The sequence below is a fragment of the Carcharhinus amblyrhynchos genome, chromosome 2 (genome assembly GCF_965287045.1).
Source record: "Carcharhinus amblyrhynchos chromosome 2, sCarAmb.v2.hapA, whole genome shotgun sequence".
Lineage (NCBI taxonomy): Eukaryota > Metazoa > Chordata > Chondrichthyes > Carcharhiniformes > Carcharhinidae > Carcharhinus > Carcharhinus amblyrhynchos.
The window spans coordinates 11311567-11335861 of record NC_137325.1 but is presented as its reverse complement, the minus strand read 5'-3'; the positions used below and the strand labels follow the sequence as shown (position 1 = coordinate 11335861).

Here is a 24295-nt window from a genome sequence, read left to right as displayed (position 1 = left end):
AATTTAATTTAGAAATGAAGGATATCAAGTGCTTTCAACTTCCAGGTTTGCAGTGTGAGAACACTGTTGTGTGATTGGCTCTTTAAGACTGCTGTTGCACACCAAGACATCCCCTTGGCTTGGTGCAAGATTAAACTGCCACCAAGGGGAAACCATGTCAGAGGTAATATTTTTGTATGCAGCTTTCTTCAAGGTCAGTGGCAAGTACCATTGCTTTAAAAGATTAGCACATAATTTTCCAAGAATCCGTCAAGTTTATGAAAGATATTGGGCGGAATTTTCCCAAAATCTGGCAGTGTTAGATTCAGATGAAAACTGGTGTGCATTTCTCCACATGCACAGCTGGATATACACTCCAGATTTTCTGGCACTCTGATTTACACCATCACTCTGGTGGGGCAGTGCCTGATAGCAAAATTGGCTCCACAGAGGTTAGGGCACCATCTTTAATGGATATCTTGATCTCAAAGTTATATTTGAGGCCCCCCTCCCTGCCACAGAGATAGCGACCTCCCTTTCCCACCACAATGCCAACATTAAATACGTCTCACGCCTCAGGAATGCAATGATGCTCTCCCCTCTCCCTCACATGAAGAGAAAACCATTCCCATCCCCAAATTTGAGGAGGATTACACCTTTGCCAGAGCTCGCTTGGAACTGCTCCCTTTGTGTAACCCCTTGGCATCACCAGGGGCAATGTCCAATCTTGTCCCTGGATACCCTAGGGCCTCCAGGCACCTCTATATGCCCAGCATGGTCATCACAACTGCTTTTCATTCTTGCAAACCATTAGTGATTCACGTTGCATGACGTTGCGTAATGAATGAAAAGATAGGAAAGTAAAAAGAGGAAATGTAAAAAAAATGCAAAGGAAGAAAAAGAATAGGGTGAAAGAAAGAGATTAAGATTAATTTCAAAACAATCTGACTTTGGGATTTTACCTCATTTGTGCAAACATTCTATTTTACTAAAAATCAATTCAGATCATCCTTTAATATGACTTTTTTTGTGTTGTGTAGTGGTTTGTATGTATACTCCTTTGCAAATCAGCCACTGACAAATGACCTGTTCACTTAAGGACACTTTTAAAAAAAATACTATATTCAGATCTCCAGCTTTGTTTATATATCAGTGTCACATGTAGGCTTATATTAACACTGCAATGAAGTTACTGCGTAAATCCCCTAGTCGCCACACTCTGGCGCCTGTTTGTGTACACTGAGGGAGAATATAACATGGCCAATGCACCTAACCAGCACATCCTTGGACTGTGGGAGGAAACTGGAGCACCCAGATGAAACACTAGCAGACACAGGGAGAATGCGCAGAGTCTGTACAGACAGTAATCCAAGCCAGGAATTGAACACAGGTCCCTGGCACTGTGAGGCAGCTGTACTAATGACTATGCTGCAGGTCTGGCATGTCACTATCCCTCACTAAACTTACACCTTTACATATCCGATAATTTCAGCAAATTAAACCATTAAAGCATTAGAAATCAAAAAGCTGGAGCTGGAGGTCTACAGAGAATACAGCCCTTATATGGAGTCCAATATAACACAATGCGTTCACAGCCATTTCTTCAACCACCAATCCCCATGCATCAATTTGCATAGACTGCTCTCTGTACAAATTAGACCACTTCTTCACATTAACTGGGTAAGAGATCGATGTTAAACTTAGCCTACCTCAAATAGCCATCAAGCATACCCAGAATGACCATAAGTAAGTCAATTCAGGACGAGAAGATATTTTTTACATTGTAATACCCATCCTTCAAAGTGTTGCTGTGTACTTTGGAAAGTAAGTAGAAGATCTAGGACATTCTTTTTGACATATAGCACACAAAGTTGAGGCTAACTCTGCTCAAGTTAAACTACTGCAGGAGTGATTTGCATCTTTATAAATAATTTATTTAACAGCTTTTGAAGGGCTTCTCCGTACATTTGCCAAAAAAATGAAAGTAAAATGTCTTGGTAATGCATTAAAGCTGAAAAGATTTGAACACACAAAATATAAATAATATATTTGAGAAGAAAAATCTGTCAAAATAAATATGGTGATATGTAGTGACTGAGGTCAGCCCTCAAACTTACATTTATTGTACTTTCCAAAATTGTTGGATACATTTTAAATAATATCCCACTATGTATCATTTATGACTGCAGGGATAGGGAAAGATCAACATTACAACTCAAATGGTTTATGGAAGTTACTTGAACTGAGGTGAGAGAGATTACTGGATGGGTTCAGTATACAGTAAAATAGTCCAGTTGATGGCCTCAGGTCATCCTAGATTGCATAAAATGATAAAACAAAAGCAAAATATTGGATTCTGGAAATCTGAAGTAGGACAGATGATGCTGGAAGACACTCAGCAGGTCAATCAACATCAGCACAGAACTGTTAATATTTCAGGTCGACGATCTTCTATTACATCAGACGAAATTCGAAAGCTGAAAACCTTTGAGCAATTTATGATCATTTTCTGAATCCGGAAGTAAAATGCAGTCTTTGAATTACTCTAAGGTAGCTTACAAATAAACAGAATTGCCTCTGACGAGCATTCACTTCTGAGTTCTGATGCTAGTGTACCTTTAAGAAATGTATTTTTTAAAAAATCATGTTCTCTGCAGCTATAACAGCTTCAGTTCTTTTGATTGTTGCCAGGCTGTCTGCCAGAAGTCCTTTTACTGTTGCATCAGTGGCTTAAATGGAACTTTGTTTATTTTACTCTGGGCCTTAGGTATTCTCTGGGACTTCTTCTGATCCTCATTGAGAGGGAGAAGATTGATTGACAAGTCAAAGTCAGGAAGTTCCTCCCCAGAAAAATCTAAAGATTCATTTTTAGTTCTAGTTTAGAAGGGGTTTGGCATCAGACTGAAAGCTATGTTTTTCTCTCTACATTGGAAATTATGCTGGCTAGCTGGAAGCAATGCTTTTTGTCTTCTTAGAGTGGAAAAAAAATCTGCTACTGGTGGATGGCTTGCCTTGAATCATTCTCTCACCCCTGGTGTTTTGGGAAACTGTTCTGACTCTAAGCTTGTCTGTGTGTGCAGCAAGAGAACTGCAACATTCAACCAAAGAACAAAGTTTGACCATCAAGTGAGCATTTGTATTTTCTGTGCGAAATCTGTGGCAAGGGTTTTGCATACAGAAATTTGTTCGATTGGAACATTTCCTATATTCATTAAGGTTATACAATATCATTTTTTTTGTTTGTAATTGGTAAAAATTTGTTTTGATATCTCTCTTCCACTATTGGTGGTCTATATACTACACAAATCAATATTATTGTATCTTTTTCATTCCTCATCTCCAGTCAGAGAGATTCTGTCCTTGGTCCCTCTGGAACATTCATTCTCTCTAGTACTGTAATACCACATTTAATCAATTCTGCCACCTCCCCTCCCCCCTCTAATTCCTAGCTTTTTCTTTCTTTCCTGTCTCTCCTAAACACTTTGTCCCCATTAATATTTAACTCAGTCCTCCGCTTTTTTGAGTCAGTCTCTGTCATATCAGTAATATCATAGTTCCATTTGTGAACCTGTGCCAATTGTTCACCAAACTTATTAACCACATTCTGTGCATTCACTTACATGCACATTAATCCTGATTTAGGCTTTTCTTTCCCCTTTCCCATTACTCTGGCTCCATCTAATGACTTACTATCGCCGAGTCTGCCTTGGCAAAGTCCACTCGCTGTATTCAGATGGTGTAGTCTGAAAAACATGATACACCACCCTTCTCCATAAAATGCAGCTCCTCAAGAAATAGAAAGTGACTGAGAGTTCCTAGAAATAAAGGTCAGACAAAAGATGTTTTCTTTATGGAATCATGTTCCTTTCTAATCACAAATTTCTCATTTTGTTCATGCATAGATATAATGTTTCACCTTAAAATCAAAGTTCATGAACAGAACTCAATGACATAACATAATAGCTTTTAATTTGTACAGGATTCATTACCAATTACGTCATAATTCAAACATTGTTGATATTAAAACTACATTGTGTTCCTCATGTAGTATAAGTAATTATTAATAATGCTATCAAATTTAATATGATGGCTCCAACAAGAAATATGAAAAGGGCAAAACATGAAGATTAGTTTCCTTTGCAAATCCAAGCCTTTTCAAATGCAATTAAAAAATCTCATTGCAGCTGCTTGATTTAAAATTGTGATCTGCAAGGTACTATAATTTAGGTTAATAAAACAGAATTAAAAGGATGAAGATATTCATGAATGCACAGTTTAGGAAACCAGAATAAATATGAGACGCATGTCATCTCTTCAGGTAAACAAAAATCATCTGCACAGACACGATTTCTATTATTCTAGGATATCCAAACTACATGTAGCAGTTTGTTGCCAGCAAAATGCTGTTCAAGTACTTGGACTTTCATTACAAAGATAAAATGAAAAACTGCTATTATGTGACTAAAGATTAGTTAAAAAAAGACGAGCTTGGAGCAAAACCATAGAATTAGACAACTCAGCTTGAGGCAATTCAGCCCATTGTGACTGTGTTAGCTTTTTGAAAAATTATTCAATTAATTCTACTCCTTTACTCTTTCCCCATGGCCTTGCATTTTTCCTATTCGACTATATATTTAATTTTATTTTGAAACTTATTGCTAAATATGGTTTCACCACACCATCTGGCAGCACATGCCAGATTGGCATAACTCACTGCATAAAAACCAAAGAATCTTCATATGCTCACTGCTTATTATGTCAAATATCTTAAAACTGTATCCTTTTGTTACTGATCCTCCTGTTGAAGGAAATTATTTCTTTCCAACTACTCTGTCAAAATCCCTCAGGATTTCGAATTATTTTTGAACTGTTAAATCTCAATTTAACTTTTCATATTCAAGGCAAATAATCCCAGCCTCTATAGTATCTCCACATAACCAAAGTCCCTTATCTCTAGTACCATTTTGGTAAAGTAATTTTGTATGCTCTCTGAGACCTTGACATCCTTCTCAGTGTGGAGTTCTGAATTAGACACAGTGTTGTAGCTGAGGGCTAACCAGGGACTTTATACGTTTACTATGCCTCAGTCCAATTCACACAAAGCAAATCTAAATTCTAAGCATTCACGGCAGATCTTCAGACTGTGTTGGCAATAGAATTTAGGAAGTAATTTGTCTGATACATGGACAAGATAGCCAATCTTCCAGACCTGTGCGTCTGTGACTTTGATGCTAGATAAGGATGGTACAAAATTGAAAGAGATGATACACAATGCTACAGTAGCCCAGAAGATTGGGAAACTTTTAGAAACAATGGATGACCAAAAATACTGAAGAGAGAGAAATGAGTACAAGGGAATACTCGCACGAAATATAAAAGTTGACAGTAAAAGCTGCTACAAGTACATACAGAGGAAGAATAACTACAATGAGTGCTTGTCCCTTAGAGAATGAAATTGGGGAATCAATAATGGGAATCAAGGAAATACAGAATTTGTATCCATCTCTGTAGTAGAAATACACAAAAAAACCAAAGAATAGTAGAAAAGCAGGGGTCAGAAGGGAGGAAGGAATTTAAAACAATCATTAGATGGGGATAACTAATAGGATTAAAGGCTGACAAATCCCCTGGACCTGATAGCCTGTGGTCTTAAAGAAAGTGGCTGCAGAAATGATGGATCCATCTTTCAAAATTCCATAGATTCTAGGACAATTCCAGCAGAATTAAAAATCCCAAATGTAACAATATTAGTCAAAAAGGGAGGGAGAAAAAGCAGCAAACTATAGACCAGTTGACCTAACATTTGTCATCAGGAAAGTGCTCGAATCCGTTATTAATTAGGTGGTAGCAGGTAATTTTAAAAAAAACGAAAGAGTCAACATGGTTTTGTAAAAGGGAAATCATGCTCGTCAAATTTATTAGCTTTTTTTGAGGATGTAACAAGCAGGATGGTAAAGGGTACCTGTAGATGTAGTTCATCTTGATTTCAAAAAATCATTCAAAAAGATGCCACAAAAGGTTACTGCACACACAAGAGTGATACATTAGCATGGGTAGAGGAATGACTAACTAATAAGAAACAGATTCAGGATAAATGGATTAATTTCAGTTTGGCAAATTTTGATGCTTGGCAAGCTGCAGGGATCACTGTTGGGGCTTCAACAGGAAGACTATTACTGAAGTGGAATGAGGCTGCAGAATTCTGTTGTAGAGGGGTCTGGGAGGCCTTAGACATGAATCACAAAATGTCTGCATGCCAGTACAGCAAATAATTAGGAAGGAAAATGGAATGTTGGCCTTTATTGTAAGGGAGATCTGTTGCAATTGCATAGTATTTTGTTGAGACGGCATTTGAAGTATTGTTTTGGTCTCCTTTCTTAAGGAGGTACATACTTGCATTGGAAGCAGTGCAGAGAAGTTTATTAGGCTGATTCCTGGGGAGAAGGGCTGGCTTATAAGAACATAAGAAATAGGAGCAGGAGTAGGCCATCTAGCCCTTCGAGCCTGCCCCGCCATTCAATAAGATCACGGCTGATCTGTCGTGGCTCAGTTCCACTTTCCCGCCCTCTCCCCATAACCCTTAATCCCCTCTCTTATCAAGAACCCATCAACCTGCTTCTTAAAAATATTTAGCGAGGCAGCCTCCACCACTTCAACGGGCAGAGAATTCCAGAGATTCACCACCCTTTGAGTGAAGAAGTTCCTCCTCAACTCCGTTCTAAACCGCCTCCCCTTTATCTTGAGGCTGTGCCCCCTAGTCCTACTGTCTTTTTTGAGCGGGAAGAGTCTCTCCACCTCTATCCTATCCATCCCATTCATCATCTTATACGTCTCAATGAGATCTCCCCTCATTCTTCTAAACTCTAACGAGTACAAGCCTAGTTTATTCAGCCTCTCCTCATAGCTCAATCCCCTCAACTCCGGTATCAGCCTAGTAAACCTCCTCTGCACTCCCTCCAAGGCCAAAATATCCTTGCGCAGGTGCGGCGCCCAAAACTGCACACAGTACTCCAGCTGCGGCCTCACCAATGCCCTATACAGCTGCAGCAAGACCTCCCTACTTTTATATTCAATCCCCCTCGCTATGAAGGCCAGCATCCCATTCGCCTTCCTGACCACCTGCTGCACCTGCAAGCTGGGTTTTTGCGACTCATGCACAAGGACCCCGAGGTCCCTCTGCACCGTCGCCTGCTGCAGTTTTTCGCCACGTAAGTAATAGTCCTTCCTACCATTCTTCCTACCAAAGTGGACCACCTCACACTTGCCAACATTAAATTCCATTTGCCATTTCCTGGCCCATTCGCCCAGCCTATCTAGATCCTTCTGCAGACTCTCCACACCCTCCGCACAATTTGCCTTTCCCCCAATCTTGGTGTCATCAGCAAATTTCGACACCCTGCACTCGGTTCCCTCCTCCAGATCATCTATATAAATGGTAAATAGCTGAGGCCCCAGCACCGACCCCTGGGGCACCCCACTAGTCACCAACCGCCAATCCGAATAGCACCCATTGACCCCCACTCTCTGCCTCCTATTTGACAACCAATCCTCTATCCACGCTAACACCCTACCCCCAACTCCATGTCCCCTGACCTTCTGCAATAACCTCTTGTGAGGTACCTTGTCAAACGCCTTCTGAAAATCCAGAAAGACCACATCCACCGGCTCTCCTCTATCCACTGCCCTAGACACATCCTCATAGAACTCCAGTAAATTTGTCAGACACGACTTCCCTTTAATGAAACCGTGTTGCGTCTGCCCTATCAAGCAATTCCCTTCAAGATGCCTCGCAATTTCCTCCTTAATGACAGATTCCAACATTTTACCTACCACAGACGTTAAACTAACCGGCCTATAATTCCCTGCCTTTTGCCTGGCACCCTTCTTAAACAACGGCGTAACATTAGCCGTTTTCCAATCTTCCGGCACTTCCCCGGAATCCAGCGACGTCTGGAAAATAACCACCAAGGCATCCACTATAACCTCCGCCATTTCTTTCAGAACCCTCGGATGCATTCCATCCGGTCCTGGGGACTTGTCCACAATCAGCCCCTCCAGTCTGTCGAGCACCACCTCTCTAGTAACAGTAATGTCATTAAGACCCTCCAGTCCTACCACCTTTCCATCGCTAACACCCGGCAAATTATTCACGTCCTCCTCCGTGAAGACAGAAACAAAAAAGTTATTCAAGACCTTAGCCATATCCCCATCCCCTACCACTAGCTCCCCTTTCTCATCCTCTAAAGGACCAACGTTCACCCTAGCCAGCCTCTTCCTTTTTATATATTTATAAAAACTCTTGCTATCCTTTTTTATATTAAGCGCTAGCCCAGCTTCATAGCTTCTCCTACCCTCCTTTATCAACTTCTTTGTCAATCTTTGTTGACATTTAAACCTTTCCCAATCCTCTTCTCGCCCACTGCTCTTAGCTACTCTAAATTCCTCCGCTTTTAATTTAACACTTTCCTTCACCTCCTTTGTTATCCACGGCTTATTACCTCTCCTCCTACTGTCCTTTTTGACCATCGGAATAAATTTCTGCTGAGCACCAAGAAAGATCTCCTTAAAGATCCTCCACTGCTCCTCAGCAGACCTACCTTCCAACGCGCTCCCCCAGTTGGAGGAAGGGTTGAGAAAGTCGGAGGTATACTCATTGGAGTTGAGAAAAACGAAAGATGGGCTTATTGAAACATAAGATTCTGAAGAGGTTTGACAAGGACTTGGAGGATATTTCCTCACAGAGGAATCTAAAACTAAACATGGTTTCAAAATAAGGGTTCTCCCATTTAAGACAAAAACAGGAAGAAATTCTTCTCTCAGTGATGGTTTACTCTTTGGAATGTTCTTCCAAAGAGAGCAATAGAATGGAGTCCTTAAATATATTCAAGGTTGGGTTAGAGAGATTTTGTTTTCAATTAATCATCTCTTTATTTCAATTAAAGTAAACAATAGTCTATGTACACTCAATCAGACAAATGACAGTCTTGGCAAATTCAGAAAATGAGACAAGGAAATGTTTTGTGGAGCCAGGCTGTGTACAGTGGCAGCAGCCACAACACGACAATAAATTGTGAAGGATCCTTTTAGATTATCATCCCCAAAATCTACCTGCGCCCTGGGTTGTGGCAATGCCTTCAAAGCATCCTCATTCTTCTCATCCAGACTGCTGCAGCATTTCTTCATCTTTGATTTCTACATTTACCTTCTCCCCTCCGGTGGAAGTTTTGCTATCTCCTTTTGCTATCTCCATGTTGTTCGTTGCCCTTGATCTCAGTGGGATAAGTTCAACATCCATGGCAGACTGGTGTCTCTGACTGTGCTGAAGCTGTTTCTGTAACTTCCTCCTCTTCTTCTGAGAATGTTATATTCACCCTCTTAGTCAAGTAATTCTTCTTCAGCTGATGCATAATGATCAGTCCCTTATCAATCACCATGCCCACAATGAGGTGCTTTTTCCTTTTCTAAAAACTCTCCGCCTTCAAAAAAGTTCTCTGTAAATCTGATTTGGATCTACTGATCCTTCCTCAAGGAGTAAGCTTCACTCCACGTTGTTGGGATGGGAGCTATAATCAACAAAGTGAAATTAAGGCTACAATCAGATCAGTCATCTTATTAAAAGAATGAGCAGGCTTGATGGACTTATGATTTCTTATGATCTTATGACATATTGGTGCATTTTACCACTTTGTTGTTCAGTACTGTCTTATCAATACATATTCGTGACTTTTTGTTGAGAATCGATTGATCATCCAAAATAACACTTTCCACAATACAACAAAACCAGAGAATGGTTAAGACACAGCCAATTTCTAGCATTTAATCATGTAACATCAAAAGTAGTTAAAATGTTAGAGATCAATGCATGGGGTCAAAATAGTAGACCGATTACTAGTTTATTGTTTCTCATGAGGCAAAAACATCACTGAATCAACATAAAGTTGTCCTAAAAGTTGTGTCTCATGTTTTAAAGATAGGTAACAGTGCAAATTTCAAGAAAACCTTAGGATTGAAGAAATAAGTGTGATGATGTTCACAAGCTTTGGGTTGTCTTCCAAAAATGATAACAGTTGGTAGTAAAGTGAAGATTCAGAAAGTAAAAATATAACATTGTTATGATAATGATGCAAAAATATTGGCTTTGCTAGAAGTACTCTTAACATAAAGGTGGCAACTTGACCATCTTTCAGAAACTAAAAGGTAAAGGGCATGAGAATAAATGTCTTAACAATCAACTTCTTCAATGGTAGAATATGAAAATTCAAATTATGAGCATCAATATAATCTCAAAATCTTCTTTAACACCCTGAAAATTCCAATCAGCTTGTTACATTACAATTTCACTCCAATGAAGAATGCAGTATCTGTAAAAGTACAAATAGGGTGGCAATTTAAAATCGCACAAACCAGATTGCAACTCTTCTACCCAATTTGTAAGGAAGAATCAATTCTAGGAAATCTGAGAGTGCATTACTCATTGTCAGTTATAAAGAAAAAGAAGGAGAAAATGTTGATTAGTGCAATTAGAGTGACAGCTTCACACTCCTCATTTCAAGGAAGATTCAAAGTTGTACAATTATAAATTGACTTTCAGAGAAACTGTTACAGAGACGTGTGAGAGAGAAGGAAAATTAAGAGAAAAAAAAAGGAAAGATGAGAAAAAGATAAAAAAAAGGTGTAGGGAAAGAGAATCAGCATTTAAGAGGAGAAGAGGCAGGAAAAAAGTAAAAGACATTAGCAAGAAGTGAAAGTACAGGATGAAGCAGAGGTACCACTAACACAGCTGACCACAGGGGCTGGTGTGTGTTATAGACCCTTACAACCACACATTATTTAGTGTTTAAGTTTCCTTTGGTTGTCTAATAGGAGGCAGAGAGTAGGTATCAATGGGTGCTATTCTGATTGGCGGTTGGTAACTAGTGGAGTGCTGCAGGGATCGGTGCTGGGGCCTCAGCTATTTACCATTTATATAGATGATCTGGACGAGGGGGCTGAGTGTACGGTGACGAAATTTGCTGATGACACGAAGATGAGTGGAGAAGCAAATTGTGCGGAGGGTGTGGAAAGTCTGCAGAGGGATCTAGATAGGCTGAGCGAGTGGGCGAGGACCTGGCAGATGGAGTACAATGTTAGCAAGTGTGAGGTTATCCACTTTGGCAGGAATAATAGTAGGAGGGATTACTATTTAAAGGGCAAAAAGCTGCAGCATGCTACGGTGCAGAGGGATCTGAGGGTCCTTGTGCATGAGTCGCAAAAACCCAGTCTGCAGGTGCAGCAGGTGATCAAGAAGGCAAATGGGATGCTGGCCTTTATAGCAAGGGGGATAGAATATAAAAGCAGGGAGGTCTTGCTGCAACTGTACAGGGCATTGGTGAGGCCGTGACTGGAGTGCTGTGTGCAGTTTTGGTCGCCGCACATGTGCAAGGATATTTTGGTCTTGGAGGGAGTGCAGAGGAGGTTCACTAGGCTGATACCAGAGATGAGGGGGTTGGACTATGAAGAGAGACTAAATAGACTGGGTCTGTACTCGTTGGAGTTCAGAAGGATGAAGGGGGGATCTTATAGAGACATATAAAATAATGAAGGGGATGGATAGGGTAGAGGTAGAGAGATTCTTCCCGCTCAGAAAGGACAACAGGACTAGAGGGCATAGCCTCAAGATAAGTGGGGGGCAGTTTAGAACGGAGTTGAGGAAGAACTTCTTCACTCAAAGGGTGGTGAATCTCTGGAATTCTCTGCCTGTTGAAGTGGTGGAGGCTACCTCGCTAAATATATTTAAGACATAGGTAGATAGGTTTTTGGTAGGCAAGGGAATTAAGGGTTATGGGGAGAAAGCGGGAAAGTGGAACTGAGCCACTTCAGATCAGCCATGATCTTATTGAATGGCGGGGCAGGCTCAAAGGGCTAGATGGCCTACTCCTGCTCCTACTTCTTATGTTCTTAGGACTTTGGTTTCTGTTTGGGCCATTCCCCCCCTCCTTTTTGGGGGGCTGCCCCTCTTAATTTGTCCCTAAGTTAATTTGAGTTTGTTTTACTTGTTGGGTCATCAAAAGAACTACCACTAACACAGCTGGAGATGCCCAGTGTTTTTCAATGGGGGCCAGCACAATTAAATTTAAGAACCAGCACATCATAGTTTTTTTTTCTAATTTGGCAAAGAAGGCAACTGACTTGTACAAAGCTTGAGCAAGGATTGTGAACGGGCCCCAACTACGCACAAGCCTCTGGGGCTGTCGGTAGAAGAAGAAATTGGAATATTTTCAGAGTCTGAGTCAGAGCCTGCCAGCAATTCCAGGTATGAAGTTTTCAATACTCCAATTTTCATTAGTCTTGAAAAACTTCATTTCAAATTTGACAAGGAATTTTAACTTACAAAAGGCAAATGTTTTGAAATGTAATTTTAACTAACTTGTTAATTCATTCATCAACTCGTTTCATTTACAAGATGTAGGCATTGCTGGCTCGGCCAGCATATGTTGCCCATCCCTAGCTGCCCTTCAGAAGATTGTGGGGAGTTTTTTTTGAACTGCTGCAGTCCCTGAGGTATGGTTACACCTGCAGTTCTGTTAGGGAAGGAATTCCAGGATTATGACCAGCGATGGTGAAGGAACAGCAATATGTTTCCAAGTCAGGATGAGTGTCTTGGAAGAGAAACCCCGGGTGGTGGTGTTCCCAGGTATCTACTGCTCTTGCACCACTAGATGGTGGTGGTCATGGGTTTGGTAGGTGCTGCCTAAGCAACCTTGATGAGTTCCTGCAGTGCATCTTGTAGGTGATACACAAGGCTGCCACTGTTCATCAGTGGTGGAGAAATTGAATTTTGTGGAAGAGATTGTAATCAATCAGGCTGCTTTGTCCTGGTTGGCACTGAGGTTCTTGAGTGTTGTTGGAGCTGCATTCATCCAGGCAAGTGGAGAGTATTGCATTACATTTCTGACTTGTGCCTTGTAGATTGTGGACTGGCTTTGGCGGGGTGGGGGTGGGGAAAGAGGGGTGAGTTACATGCCACAGGATTCCTAGCCTTTGACCTACTCTTGTAGCCACAGTATTTATGTGGCTAGTCCAGTTCAGTTTCTGGTCAATGGCAACCCTCAAGATGTTGATGGTGGGGGATTCAGCAGTAGTAATGCCATTGAATGTCATGGGGTGATGGCGAGAACTTCTTGTTCGAGAGGGTTATTGCCTGGCACTTGAGTGGTGAGAATGTTTCCTGACATTGTCCAGATCTTGCTGCACTTGGATATGAACTGCTTCATTTTTTGAGGAGTCGCGAATAGTGCTGAACATTATGAAGTCAGCTGTATATATCCCCACTTCTGATGGAAGGAAAATCATTGACGAAACAGTTGAGGATGGTTTGCCCTCGGACACTACCCTGAGGAACTCTTGCAGTGATGCCATGCAGCAGAGATGATTGACTTCCAAACACGTTCCTTTCTATCAGGTATGACTCAAAGGGTTTTGTGGCTGTGCTGGCTATTTTGTTCAAATCTAAGTGCAGAACACATACATGCCAACCTAGAAAACGAGAACAAGTTGACCCACAGCTTCACAAAAGCTAACCAAAATAAATTACACTGAATTAAGATCTTAGGATGCCTGATATAAATTTTAAATTATGTGAAATCGGACATGGATTAGTTGCAGGAATATCCAACATTCAATCACTTATGGAGGCAAAAATTTCAAACTAGATACGAGCACAGAATGCAGCACTGACTGCAATTTTACATACAAAACGCTCATAAAATTAATCTTTTCATAACTTCCCCAATTCACAAAAATATTGAATAAAATCAACTGTTTCTCTATTGATAAAAATATTTCTGAAATTTAAAAACAAATGCATGCTTGACACATAAATCAGATACAAGGAGCTTGATGAAAGCAAATATTATGCATAAAATTAATAAAATAGGTCAAATCTACAGGAAAAAATAAATTGGTTTCACTATTTTAAAGGTGGGGCAACAAAACATTATACTATCAATATTTTTCTAAGTAGCATGACACGATCTAATCTAACATTTTCCATCAGCATACAAAAAGCACGTGTTCTTTCTGAACTGAACCAGATTAAAATTCACTATGTCACCTCTGAGTCTGTGGTAACCCTTTCATTGAGTCAGAAGGTTGTAAATTAAAAACACAATCCAGGCTGAAATTTCTGTGCATTGCTGAGGGAGTGCTGCATTGTTGTGGTATCATATTTTAGGATAGAACATAAAAAGTCCTTTGAAAATCCCTTTCTAGGTGGGTATAAAATATCTTGTGACACAATTTGAGATGTGGAGATGCCAGCGTTGGACTGGGGTAAACACAATAAGAAGTCTCACAACACCAGGTTAAAGTCTAACAGGTTTATTTGGTTGCAAAAGCCACTAGCTTTCAGAGCGCTGCTCCTCTGTCAGGTAATTAACCTTACCTAACGCATATGTCAACACTGAGAAAATTATGCAGATGGTTAGATTAGCTAAGGACAAGTTACACTTGATTTAATCTCCACTAATATAATCCTTTTTTTTTACATGGGAAGGAGAACAAAGGACCACTTGCCATCTTTTAGGAGATTGTAATAGAATGCTTTAACTCTTGGCAATGTTATGTGATGGAAACAATGTTCAACATTCACCCTCAATAACCTGCAACATAAGCAAATCATAATATTGAACAATTACAAATATCAATTAGCTAATATTTGCCACCATCAAAGATGGTTCCTTCAATCTCCAGCTTATTGTTTTCCTTTAAAATTGCATCATACAAATCTTGTTGTTGTTAACTTGAAAGGTCGACTAACTGCTAAACATTGACAAATTGCTGCCATTTATACTGACCACACCACACATTATAACGTGGGAATAACTTGCTATAATCATAAAAGCAGGATTTATGGATTAAGCCAACTTCCAAGGGTAGATGGAAGAGGAAGATAAACAATATTAGGAGTAACTATGAGGAAAACTCCATGGCACACAGCAGTTAGCATTGCTGCCTCACAACACCAGGGACCCACATTTGATTCCAGCCTTGGGTGACGTTGTGTGGAGTTTGCACATTCTCCCCATGTCCGCATCAGTTTCCTCCACGTTCCCCAGTTTCCTTCCAAAGATGTGCAGGTTAGGTGGATTGGCCATGATAAATTGCCCCTTCATGTTAAAAGATTTGTAGGCTAGGGGCATTGATGGGGTAAATATGGGGCTAGAAACTAGGTAAGATGCTCTGTCGGAGAGTTGACCCCAATGGGTCAAATGGCCTTCTATTGTAGTGTAGGGATTCTATGAAACATGAACATGTCATACATTAGATCATGAGATGACCATGTTTCAAAGGATTACAGAAAGGTATCTACAATGTTGCAACTAACACACAAGAGCATTTTACCAGTCTTTTATTCAAAGCAAATTCTTGAAAATATAAAATAGAACATAGAAAAACTACAGCACAATACAGACCCTTCAGCCCACAAAGCTGTGCCGAACATATCCCTACCTTAGAGGTTACTAGGTTTATCTGTAGCCCTCTATCTTATGAAATTCCATGCACTTATCTAAAAGTCTCTTAAAAGACGCTATCGAATCCGCCTCCACCACCCTTGCCGGCAGCCCATTCCACACACCCACCACTCACTGAGTGAAAAACTTACCCCTGATATCTCCTCTGTACCTACTCCCCAGCACCTTAAACCTGTGTCTTCTTGTGGCAACTCAATCAATACCTCTCAACATCTTATACACCTCTATCAGGTCACCCCTCATCCTTCATCTCTCCAAGGAGAAAAGGCTGAGATCCTTCAACCTATCCTCATAAGGCATGCTCCCCAATCCAGGCAACATCCTTGTAAGTTTCCTCTGCACCCTTTTTATGGCTTCCGCATCCTTCCTGTGATGAGGCGGCCAGAACTGAGCACAATACTCCAAGTGGGGTCTGACCAGGGTTCTATATAGCTGCAACATTTTCCCTCGACTCCTAAACTCAATTCCTCGACTGATGAAGGCCAGTAGACCATACGCCTTCTTAACCACAGCTTCAACCTGCGCAGCTGCTTTGAGCGTCCTATGAACTCGGACCCCAAGATCCTTCTGATCTTCCACATTGCCAAGAACCCTACCATTAATATTGTATTCTGCCATCCTATTTGACCTACCAAAATGAACCACTTCACACTTATCTGGGTTGAACTCCATCTGCCACATCTCTGCCCAGTCTTGCATCCTATCAGTGTCTCGCTGCAACTTCTGACATCCCTCCACACTATCCACAACACCTCCAACCTCTGTGTCATCAGCAAACTTACCAACCCATCCCTCCACTTCCTCATTCAGGTCATTTATAAAAATCACAAGGAGTAAGGGTCCCAGAACATATCCCTGGGGCACTCCACCGGTGACCGGCCTCCATGTAGAATATGACCCATCTATAACCACTCTTTGCCTTCTGTGGGCAAGCTAGTTCTGGATTTACAATGTCCCCTTGGATCCCATGCCCCCTCACTTTCTCAATAAGCCTTGCATGGGGCACCTTATCAAATGCCTTGTGGAAGTCCATACATACTACATCTACTGCTCTTCCTTCAATGTGTTTAGTCACATCTTTGAAAAATTCAAACAGGCTCATAAGGCATGATCTGCCTTTGAAAAGCCATGCTGACTATTCTTAATCATATTATATAAACCTCCAAATGTTCATAAATCCTGCCTCTCAGGATCTTCTCCATCAACTTACCAACTACTGAGGCTAGACTCACTGGTGTATAATTTCCAGGGCTATCTCTACTCCCTTTCTTGAATAAAGGAACAACATCCGCAATCCTCCAATCCTCCGGAATCTCTCCCATCTCCATTGATAATGCAAAGATCATCACCAGAGGCTCAGCAATTTCCTCCCTCGCCTCCCACAGTAGCCTGGGGTACAGACCATCTGGTCCCAGTGACTTATCTAACTCGATGCTTTTCAAAAGCTGCAACACATCCCCTTCCCTAATATCTACATACTCACCCGCTCAAGCTTTTCAGTCCTCTGCAAGTCTGCACTACAACCACCAAGATTCTTTTCCATAATGAATACTGAAGTAAAGTATTCATTAAGTACCTCTGCTATTTCTTCCGGTTCCATACAAACTTTCCCATTGTCACACTTGATAGGTCCTATTCTTTCATGTCTTATCCTCTTGCTCTTCACACACTTGTAGAATGCCTTGGGGTTTTCCTTAATCCTGCCTGCCAAGACCCCTTCAGGCTCTAATTTCCTTCTTAATATCATTCCTATTAGCCATATACTCTTTTAGATCGCTAACATTACCTAGTTCTCTGAACCTTTTGTAAGCTTTTCTTGACTAGATTTATTACAGCCTTTGTACACCACGGTTCCTGTAACCTACCATAACTTCCCTGTCTCATTGGAATGTTGCTATGCAGAACTCCAGACAAATATTCCCTGAAAATTTGCCACATTTCTTCCATACATTTCCCTGAGAAAACCTCTGTCTAATTTATGCCTCCAATTTCCTGCCTGGTAGTCTCATAATTCCCCTTACTCCAATTAAACACTTTTCCATCTTGTCTGATCCTATGTCTCTCCAATGCTATTGTAAAGGAGATAGTGATTATAATTCTTGTATCTCCAAAATGCTCTCCCACTGAGAGATCTGACACCTGACCAGGTTCATTTCCCAATACCAAATCAAGTACAGCCTCTCCTCTTGTAGGCTTATCCACATACTGTGTCAAGAAACCCTCCTGCACACATCTGACAAACTCCTCCCCATCTAAACATCTCACTCTAGGGAGATTCCAATCAATATTTGGGAAATTAAATCCCCCATCACAACAACTCTGTTATTATTACACTTTTCCAGGATCTGTTTCCCAATCTGCTCCTCAACATCCCTGTTACTATTGGGCGACCTGTAGAAAACACCCAGTAAAGTTATTGACCCCTTCCTGTTCCTAACCTCCACTCACAGACAGTCTGTAGACCATCCCTCCATGGCGTCCTTCTTTTCTGCAGCTGTGATACTATCTCTGATCAACAGTGCCACTCCCCCACCTCTTTTGCTTCCCTCTCCGTCCCCTCTGAAACCCGGCACTTGAAGTAACCAGTCCTGTCCCTGAGTCATCCAAGTCTCTGTAATGGCCACCACATTACATTTCCAAGTAGTGATCCCCACTCTAAGCTCATTCACATTGTTCACAACACTCCTTGCGTTAAAATAGACACATCTCAAACCTTCAGCCTGAGCGCTCCCCTTCTCTATCACCTGCCTATCCTCCCTCTCACGCTGTTGGCAAGCTTTCTCTATTTGTGAGCTAACCTCCTCTCTCCCAGTCACTTCAATTTGCTTCCCACCCCCCAACCTTTTAAATATTTTAAATTTGATTTCACTTAAAATATTTGCAGGCTATGAGAGAGATTTTGACTAGCATTTGTTACAATACTGAACATATTCTGTATGTTTTACTCTTGCATGCTTATAAACAAATTGATTTTCATTATTTCTGTTGTGTTAGGGCACTTCAAAAATCCAAAATATTTACAAGAAAATCTCTCAAATATTTCAGATTCAAAGAAATATTGATAACAGGCTTCACATGTGCTGCCTTGTCAAAGTGATGACAGACTGCAAGACTAACAGGCTTGACCTTTGGTCTCATCCCTCAATCACCCAGTCCAGTCTTAATTTGGGCAATGCAACGCACACCTGCGTCCCAACAGTCCATCATTCACACCTAACGTACTATTAAAATGTAGATCCCTTCGACAACAAAAAGCTGGTTGGAGGCTTTCAACAACAGAATAATTACTCTGTATAGATTATTGACCCATACAAGGATTTACAACCAAGGTTATGTCACACAATTGTGTTGTCTTGTGCTTTGCTTTCAGTGGGATAAATCAGGCCCCAGATCCCAAAGAGAATAACATATTTGGGTAACTTATTGCATAAAATAATTGATTTTTATTTTTTCTAACTAAACTTGATTATTACATTTTTCAACCTTAAATATGGGGAAAGGAGATATTTAATGTTCAAATTTTATATTAGTAACTGATGGATTTGGAAAAAAAACTGACAATAGCCTTTCCAGATATATAAATGTAGCTTCAACACCTTGCTCTTTCCCACGACTGTAGATTCAAGAACCAGGTGATAAGCCAGAAAGCTTTCCCTTTCTTATTTTGGCAACAAACGAATATACTGTCTTATACTGCCACAAAACAATGCTTAAAGTTATTGAACAATTGATTCTGCGACTGTAAAACATTCTACCGATTTCTTTGTCAATAGGTATTATATTAGAGCAGAGAGTGATGCTTGTTGAAAATTGATGAAAGCTGGTTACTATAGAGTATACAAACTGTGGATTTTTTCCCCCAGGTCTATACCTCACCTCAGTAGAGCAACGGCACAGTATTATAAGAGAACCTAGAAGTCAGAAGAAAATGGAAGACACATACCTTTCATTAGTATATACATACTTTCAACTAGAACAGAATCTGAACGCTCACTTTAGCAAGTTAAAACCTTCACTGGAGTACTTTGTCCAATTCTGGGCAACATAGTTGAGGAAAGTTGCAAAAATAAAGAATGTAGAAAAAATTAATGAGATTGGTTATAGGGATGAAGAACTTCAATTCAGTGGATAGTTTAGAAAAGCTGGGGCTGTTTTCTTTGGAGAACAGAAGATTAAGAGGAGATTTAATTGAGATTTTTAAAATCATGAGGGATCTGGACAGATTAGAAAGAAAGAAGCTGTTACTATTGGGAAAAGAATTAAAAATCAGAGGGCATTGTTTTAAGGTGACTGACAAAAAAAAGCAACAGGCGTGAAAAAAAGGCAGATTCAATTTAAGCCTTCAAAAGAGAATTTGATAATTACCTGAAGTGAAAAGATTAGGTGATCCCTAATTTAAAAAATAACACAAATCTCCAGTTTACCTTTTAGAAATTTATGCAAAACTTATAGGAAAATAGGACAGGTGATAACCCTGTTGCACTGTACGATCTGTATTAAGCAATTAATTAGGATATTTACTTATTGATAGCTGATTCTCAATGGGGAAGTTTCATTTTAATTATGTTTCCCTTGATGTGTGAACTGGCTAGCTTGCAAATAGAAATTCATACACATCAATCAGCAGTTAATACATCACTCCTAATGCTGATTCTTTCAGGGGAACAGAGAGTAAATGTTGAGGACAATGGCTGAACAAAGGAACAGGAAATACCTTTTTCTGATGGTCAACAATTCACTGTACATTATTTACCGGGTCAGGAGCGCCATTAAAAGATTGCAGTCCTGGTTGAAGTAAGCACTGTGCAGCAGGTTTTTCTTGCCAAATTATGTGAGGATAATGCTGTTGTAGGCTTATTTTGTACTATTTCATTAATTTAGCATTATAATACAGCTATTCCCCTTGCGCTCCTAATGCATTTCAAAAATGGTACGCTAAACAAAAATTACTTTTCCCTAAGAAAACCTGTAATCAGGGTGGGCTACATCCCCAATCTGTAATTTTTACATTTAAAACCTATTGACTGCCTGGCTCATGTCCCCCCCAACTCTCCTGCTCATCACTTCCTTATTCTAAAACCTCCCTTTGAGTGAAGGTCTGGGAAAAGGATGATGAAAGGGAGGAAGCAAGTGAGGGAAGGAGACAGGCTCTGAGTTGGAGGGAGTGGGGCGTGCAGTGTAGGCAGCAAGTGGAAAGTCAGGGAGCGAAGCAGTGAGTAGGAGGATCAATGAGCAGGAAAGGCAATGAGTGGGAAGAAGCAGGAGGGTTGGGGATGGGAGCTGCGAGTGGGAGGAGAAAGTGGCAAAGTGGTTGTTGGTTTTTAAAAGAGCCTGAGCATGCGCAGTTACCATGCTAACAAAAAATGGGGGCAACTTCTGGGTTTCTGCATTTAATTGCTTATATGCATACTCCAGAAGCTGTTGTCAGATTTCCTCCTTTGTAATAGTGAATGCTGATAGCCTCACCATTACTCTCATTGCAATTTCAGATCCACGTGTGTCTTGGAGACAACTTGTGAAAAGCCAGTCTTAAAATGCATATTGCATAGAACGTGCACTAACATTTGGTTAGATATACCAATGTCCATTAAGGTTACGACAGTCATTGGTGTTTCATTAAATGGTGTTAGATCAATAGACCATTGTTAATATTAAGATCCATTTAAAATGAATAGATGTGCACATACAATTTTTTTTACTCAGAAAAATTGATCTTCTTAAAGCTGGTCTTAACCAGTTCTAATCAAGCAGCAGAATTCCCATATGCAATGGTTATATCTACACTTTCTATTTATTGCCTTTTGACAGACATGGACACCATCTTATATTTTGCAACCCACAAAAAAGATAATTGACGATTTTGTGGTATGTTAAACCTATTTACGACATGAGGTGTACACCAGGAGAAACAGGTCTATATGGTCAAAACTGTCTTACGGAATAATGACTCTTTGAACAAGCCTAATTTGCAGCTGAGTGGTTTTAAACAATTTTTACTGAGGCTCAAAGGGGGTCATTATTAGTAAATTCTAATCAATTTAAAACGAGGTCAGAGAGAAATGCAGGCTAGTGCTGTCAATAATAAACCTAACTTGTGCTTTTTGTCACCTCTAGACCTGATGAATTCAATACTCTCCAAGCCGACCAGGTACTAGTGTTAGTGAAGGGAGGACAGTTTTCCCCCATACTTGAAATACTAATTCACCTTCTCTCTCGATTATATTCTGATTGAGACTAGGTGGACCTCTATCAGAGCTTCTCTGCAACTGGCTGTTGAATAAACAAGAGGACAGAATGACTCATTTACCAATTTTCCTCTTATGCTGAAATGCTTGGCGACTTGCTTATTAAAACCATAATAAAAAATATTCATGCCCCATCTTGATATCAGCAGATTAAACCACTTCAGATTTCAACAAATGTAATCTACTGATAATTTGATTAGAAGACGACAGTTTAAGCTCTTAAAAGCAGGAGAAAATCAAGACAGATCAATCATTTGGTCTCATTCACATAGAGAACATTTTGGCTCTAGTTATGGAATCAAATTATTTCTCAAGTTACTCCAACCTTCTGACTTTACCATTCTACCTTGATATCTACTTCTTGGATAAACATCCCCTGTGTTAAAAACTTGTAGACACGATTCCAAATTGTCTTTTACTAGCTTAAACATTCCTTACCCAATTACCAATTTAATTTAAATTAATGGCCTCAATTCTACCTTTGTTATATAATTTGCTACTCATATATTGCTAGAAGATCACCTTTCTCCACAACGTGTAGTAAGTAAAACTAAGTATTTGTGCAATTCAAATCTCATTACTCACTCCATGAACCTATATGTGATGACATTCATCAACAACAAAACAAAAATACAATAAAGTCATCCAAATTCCACTTGTGCAGTTACACATGAATCGCTTGAGTTTTCTCTCAAGGTTTTTATCTTGTAAATAAAGGGGTTGCTCAGGTTATTGCATTACAAAATTAGAACTGTATTGATTAGTTTAATACTGAGAACTAATTTTTAATTAGAAAAATGTTCACAGCTTAAAAACATTGGTAATGCATTTTCCAACCTCCTCACAACACCTAAAATACAAAAGTGAACTTGATCAGGATAGGACAACAGAATTAAATAATTCTATAATTTAAATCCCTGCGGAAACAAAAGATCACACGAGGTTCATTAGAAACTTTAAGAAAAGTGTCTCTGATTAAATCTTTCAACTGTTTGCCATTTAATTTAGAAATTCTGTGCTTCCATAGTGAAATTTTTGGTTTATATTCAAATAGAATTTGGACAGCTTTAGATAAATTATTTAATTCAGCTGTTGTCTGAAAAGCTGGAATTTAATTTCACAGGTGCTTTACCTGTCGCTGAATAATTTCTATGTTGGCTTTAGCCTTTTCTATTAGCTCTTGGATAACTTCAGGATTTGTCACATCTTTGTTTTCTCGAAAAGCATCCTTAATTCTCCGGAGTGCAAAGGTCCTTCAAGATAAAAAAAGCAGAAGTTATTTTTAACACTTCAATTGATTATGCATTAAGGCCTTGTAGGGCCTTGTAATGTGCAATACACATTATCACAATATGTTTGGAAAAAATATTTTGCAGAGTTTATTTTTAACTGATCCAGTTCAGATTTTAAGACTTGCCCTCTTGTTCTGGATTTCCTTACTGGATAGAAGAATGGTTTGCTATCTATGTCGTTAATTCCCTTTATTATTTTAAACACTATAGTCAGCTCACCCTATATTTCCTTATCTTTAAAGAATAGAGATGACTAGACGCAAGCTTGGAAAATTAGCCAGCTAGAGTTCTTGAATATGACTGCCATCCAATTACTCTTGGATATGCATGCATATGAATATTAGCTGAGAAGAACATGAATAACCTACCAGTACTCAAGGTTGAAACACAAATGCTAAAAACAAACTACTCAAATGCAGCTGACACCCATAGACCAGCACTCCAATAATGACTAACTATTTTCAGGGATGAAAATTAGAGGGAGCAGTATTAAAGAATATGTATGTTTGCTGGATCTACCTCCATAGTTTCAAGATCGTCAAAAATTATATAATTTGATCAGGTCAACTCAAGCACAGAAACTATTATGTGAATGTCAGTATTGCTGTGATACGCTAGTTCTTCATCATTCAACATAATGCACACATGCTACACAAGAGTGTACAACACATGAATAGGCCATTTGGTACAACTGGTTGAAGTTGGTGTTTATGTTCCACCCATGTCTCCTTCCACTCTACTTCACCTAATGCTATCCTTCAATTCCTTTAAGAATGTACTTATCTAGTTTTTCCTTAAATGTCTCAACAATTTGTGGTAATGCTTTCCACATTCCAAATTCCCTTCCTGAATTGGGTAATTGGAGATAGTGTGGTTAGAGGTATAGACACTGTCTTTTGTCATAATGATAAAGACTACAGAAGGGTGTGTTCTCTGCCTGGTGCTCGGGTCCAGGATGTCTCATCTGGGCTGCAGAGGAACTTGGAGTGGGAGGGTGAGAATCTGGTCGTTGTGGTACATGTGGGTGCCAACGACATAGGCAAAATGGGAACTAAGGACCTGCAGAGGGAGTATGCAAAGCTGGGAATCAAATTAAAAAGCAGAACCGACAAGGTGGTTATCTCTGGATTACTATCTGAACCGCGTGCAGATGGGCATAGGGTAACTAGGGTTAAAGAGATGAATGGGTGGCTCAGGGATTGGTGTGGGAGGAATGGGTTTGAATTTATGGGGCATTGGCACCAGTATTGGGGCAGGTGGGACCTGT

The 24295-nt window shown here is 39.9% G+C and overlaps 1 protein-coding gene across 3 annotated transcripts in view; it reads right to left on the bottom strand.

Moving 5' to 3' along the window:
- The window catches only part of lyrm4b (LYR motif containing 4), a 182709-nt gene that overhangs the window by 119797 nt on the left and 38617 nt on the right, over positions 1–24295 (bottom strand). For 2 of the 3 annotated variants that reach the window (XM_080202062.1, XM_080202071.1), the window contains exon 2: positions 22869–22989. In XM_080202062.1, the coding sequence (XP_080058188.1) occupies positions 22869–22989 (121 nt within the window). Of the gene's footprint in view, positions 1–9305; positions 9543–22868; positions 22990–24295 lie in introns of those variants that run through there. The other variant, XM_080202078.1, reaches the window with a different exon arrangement.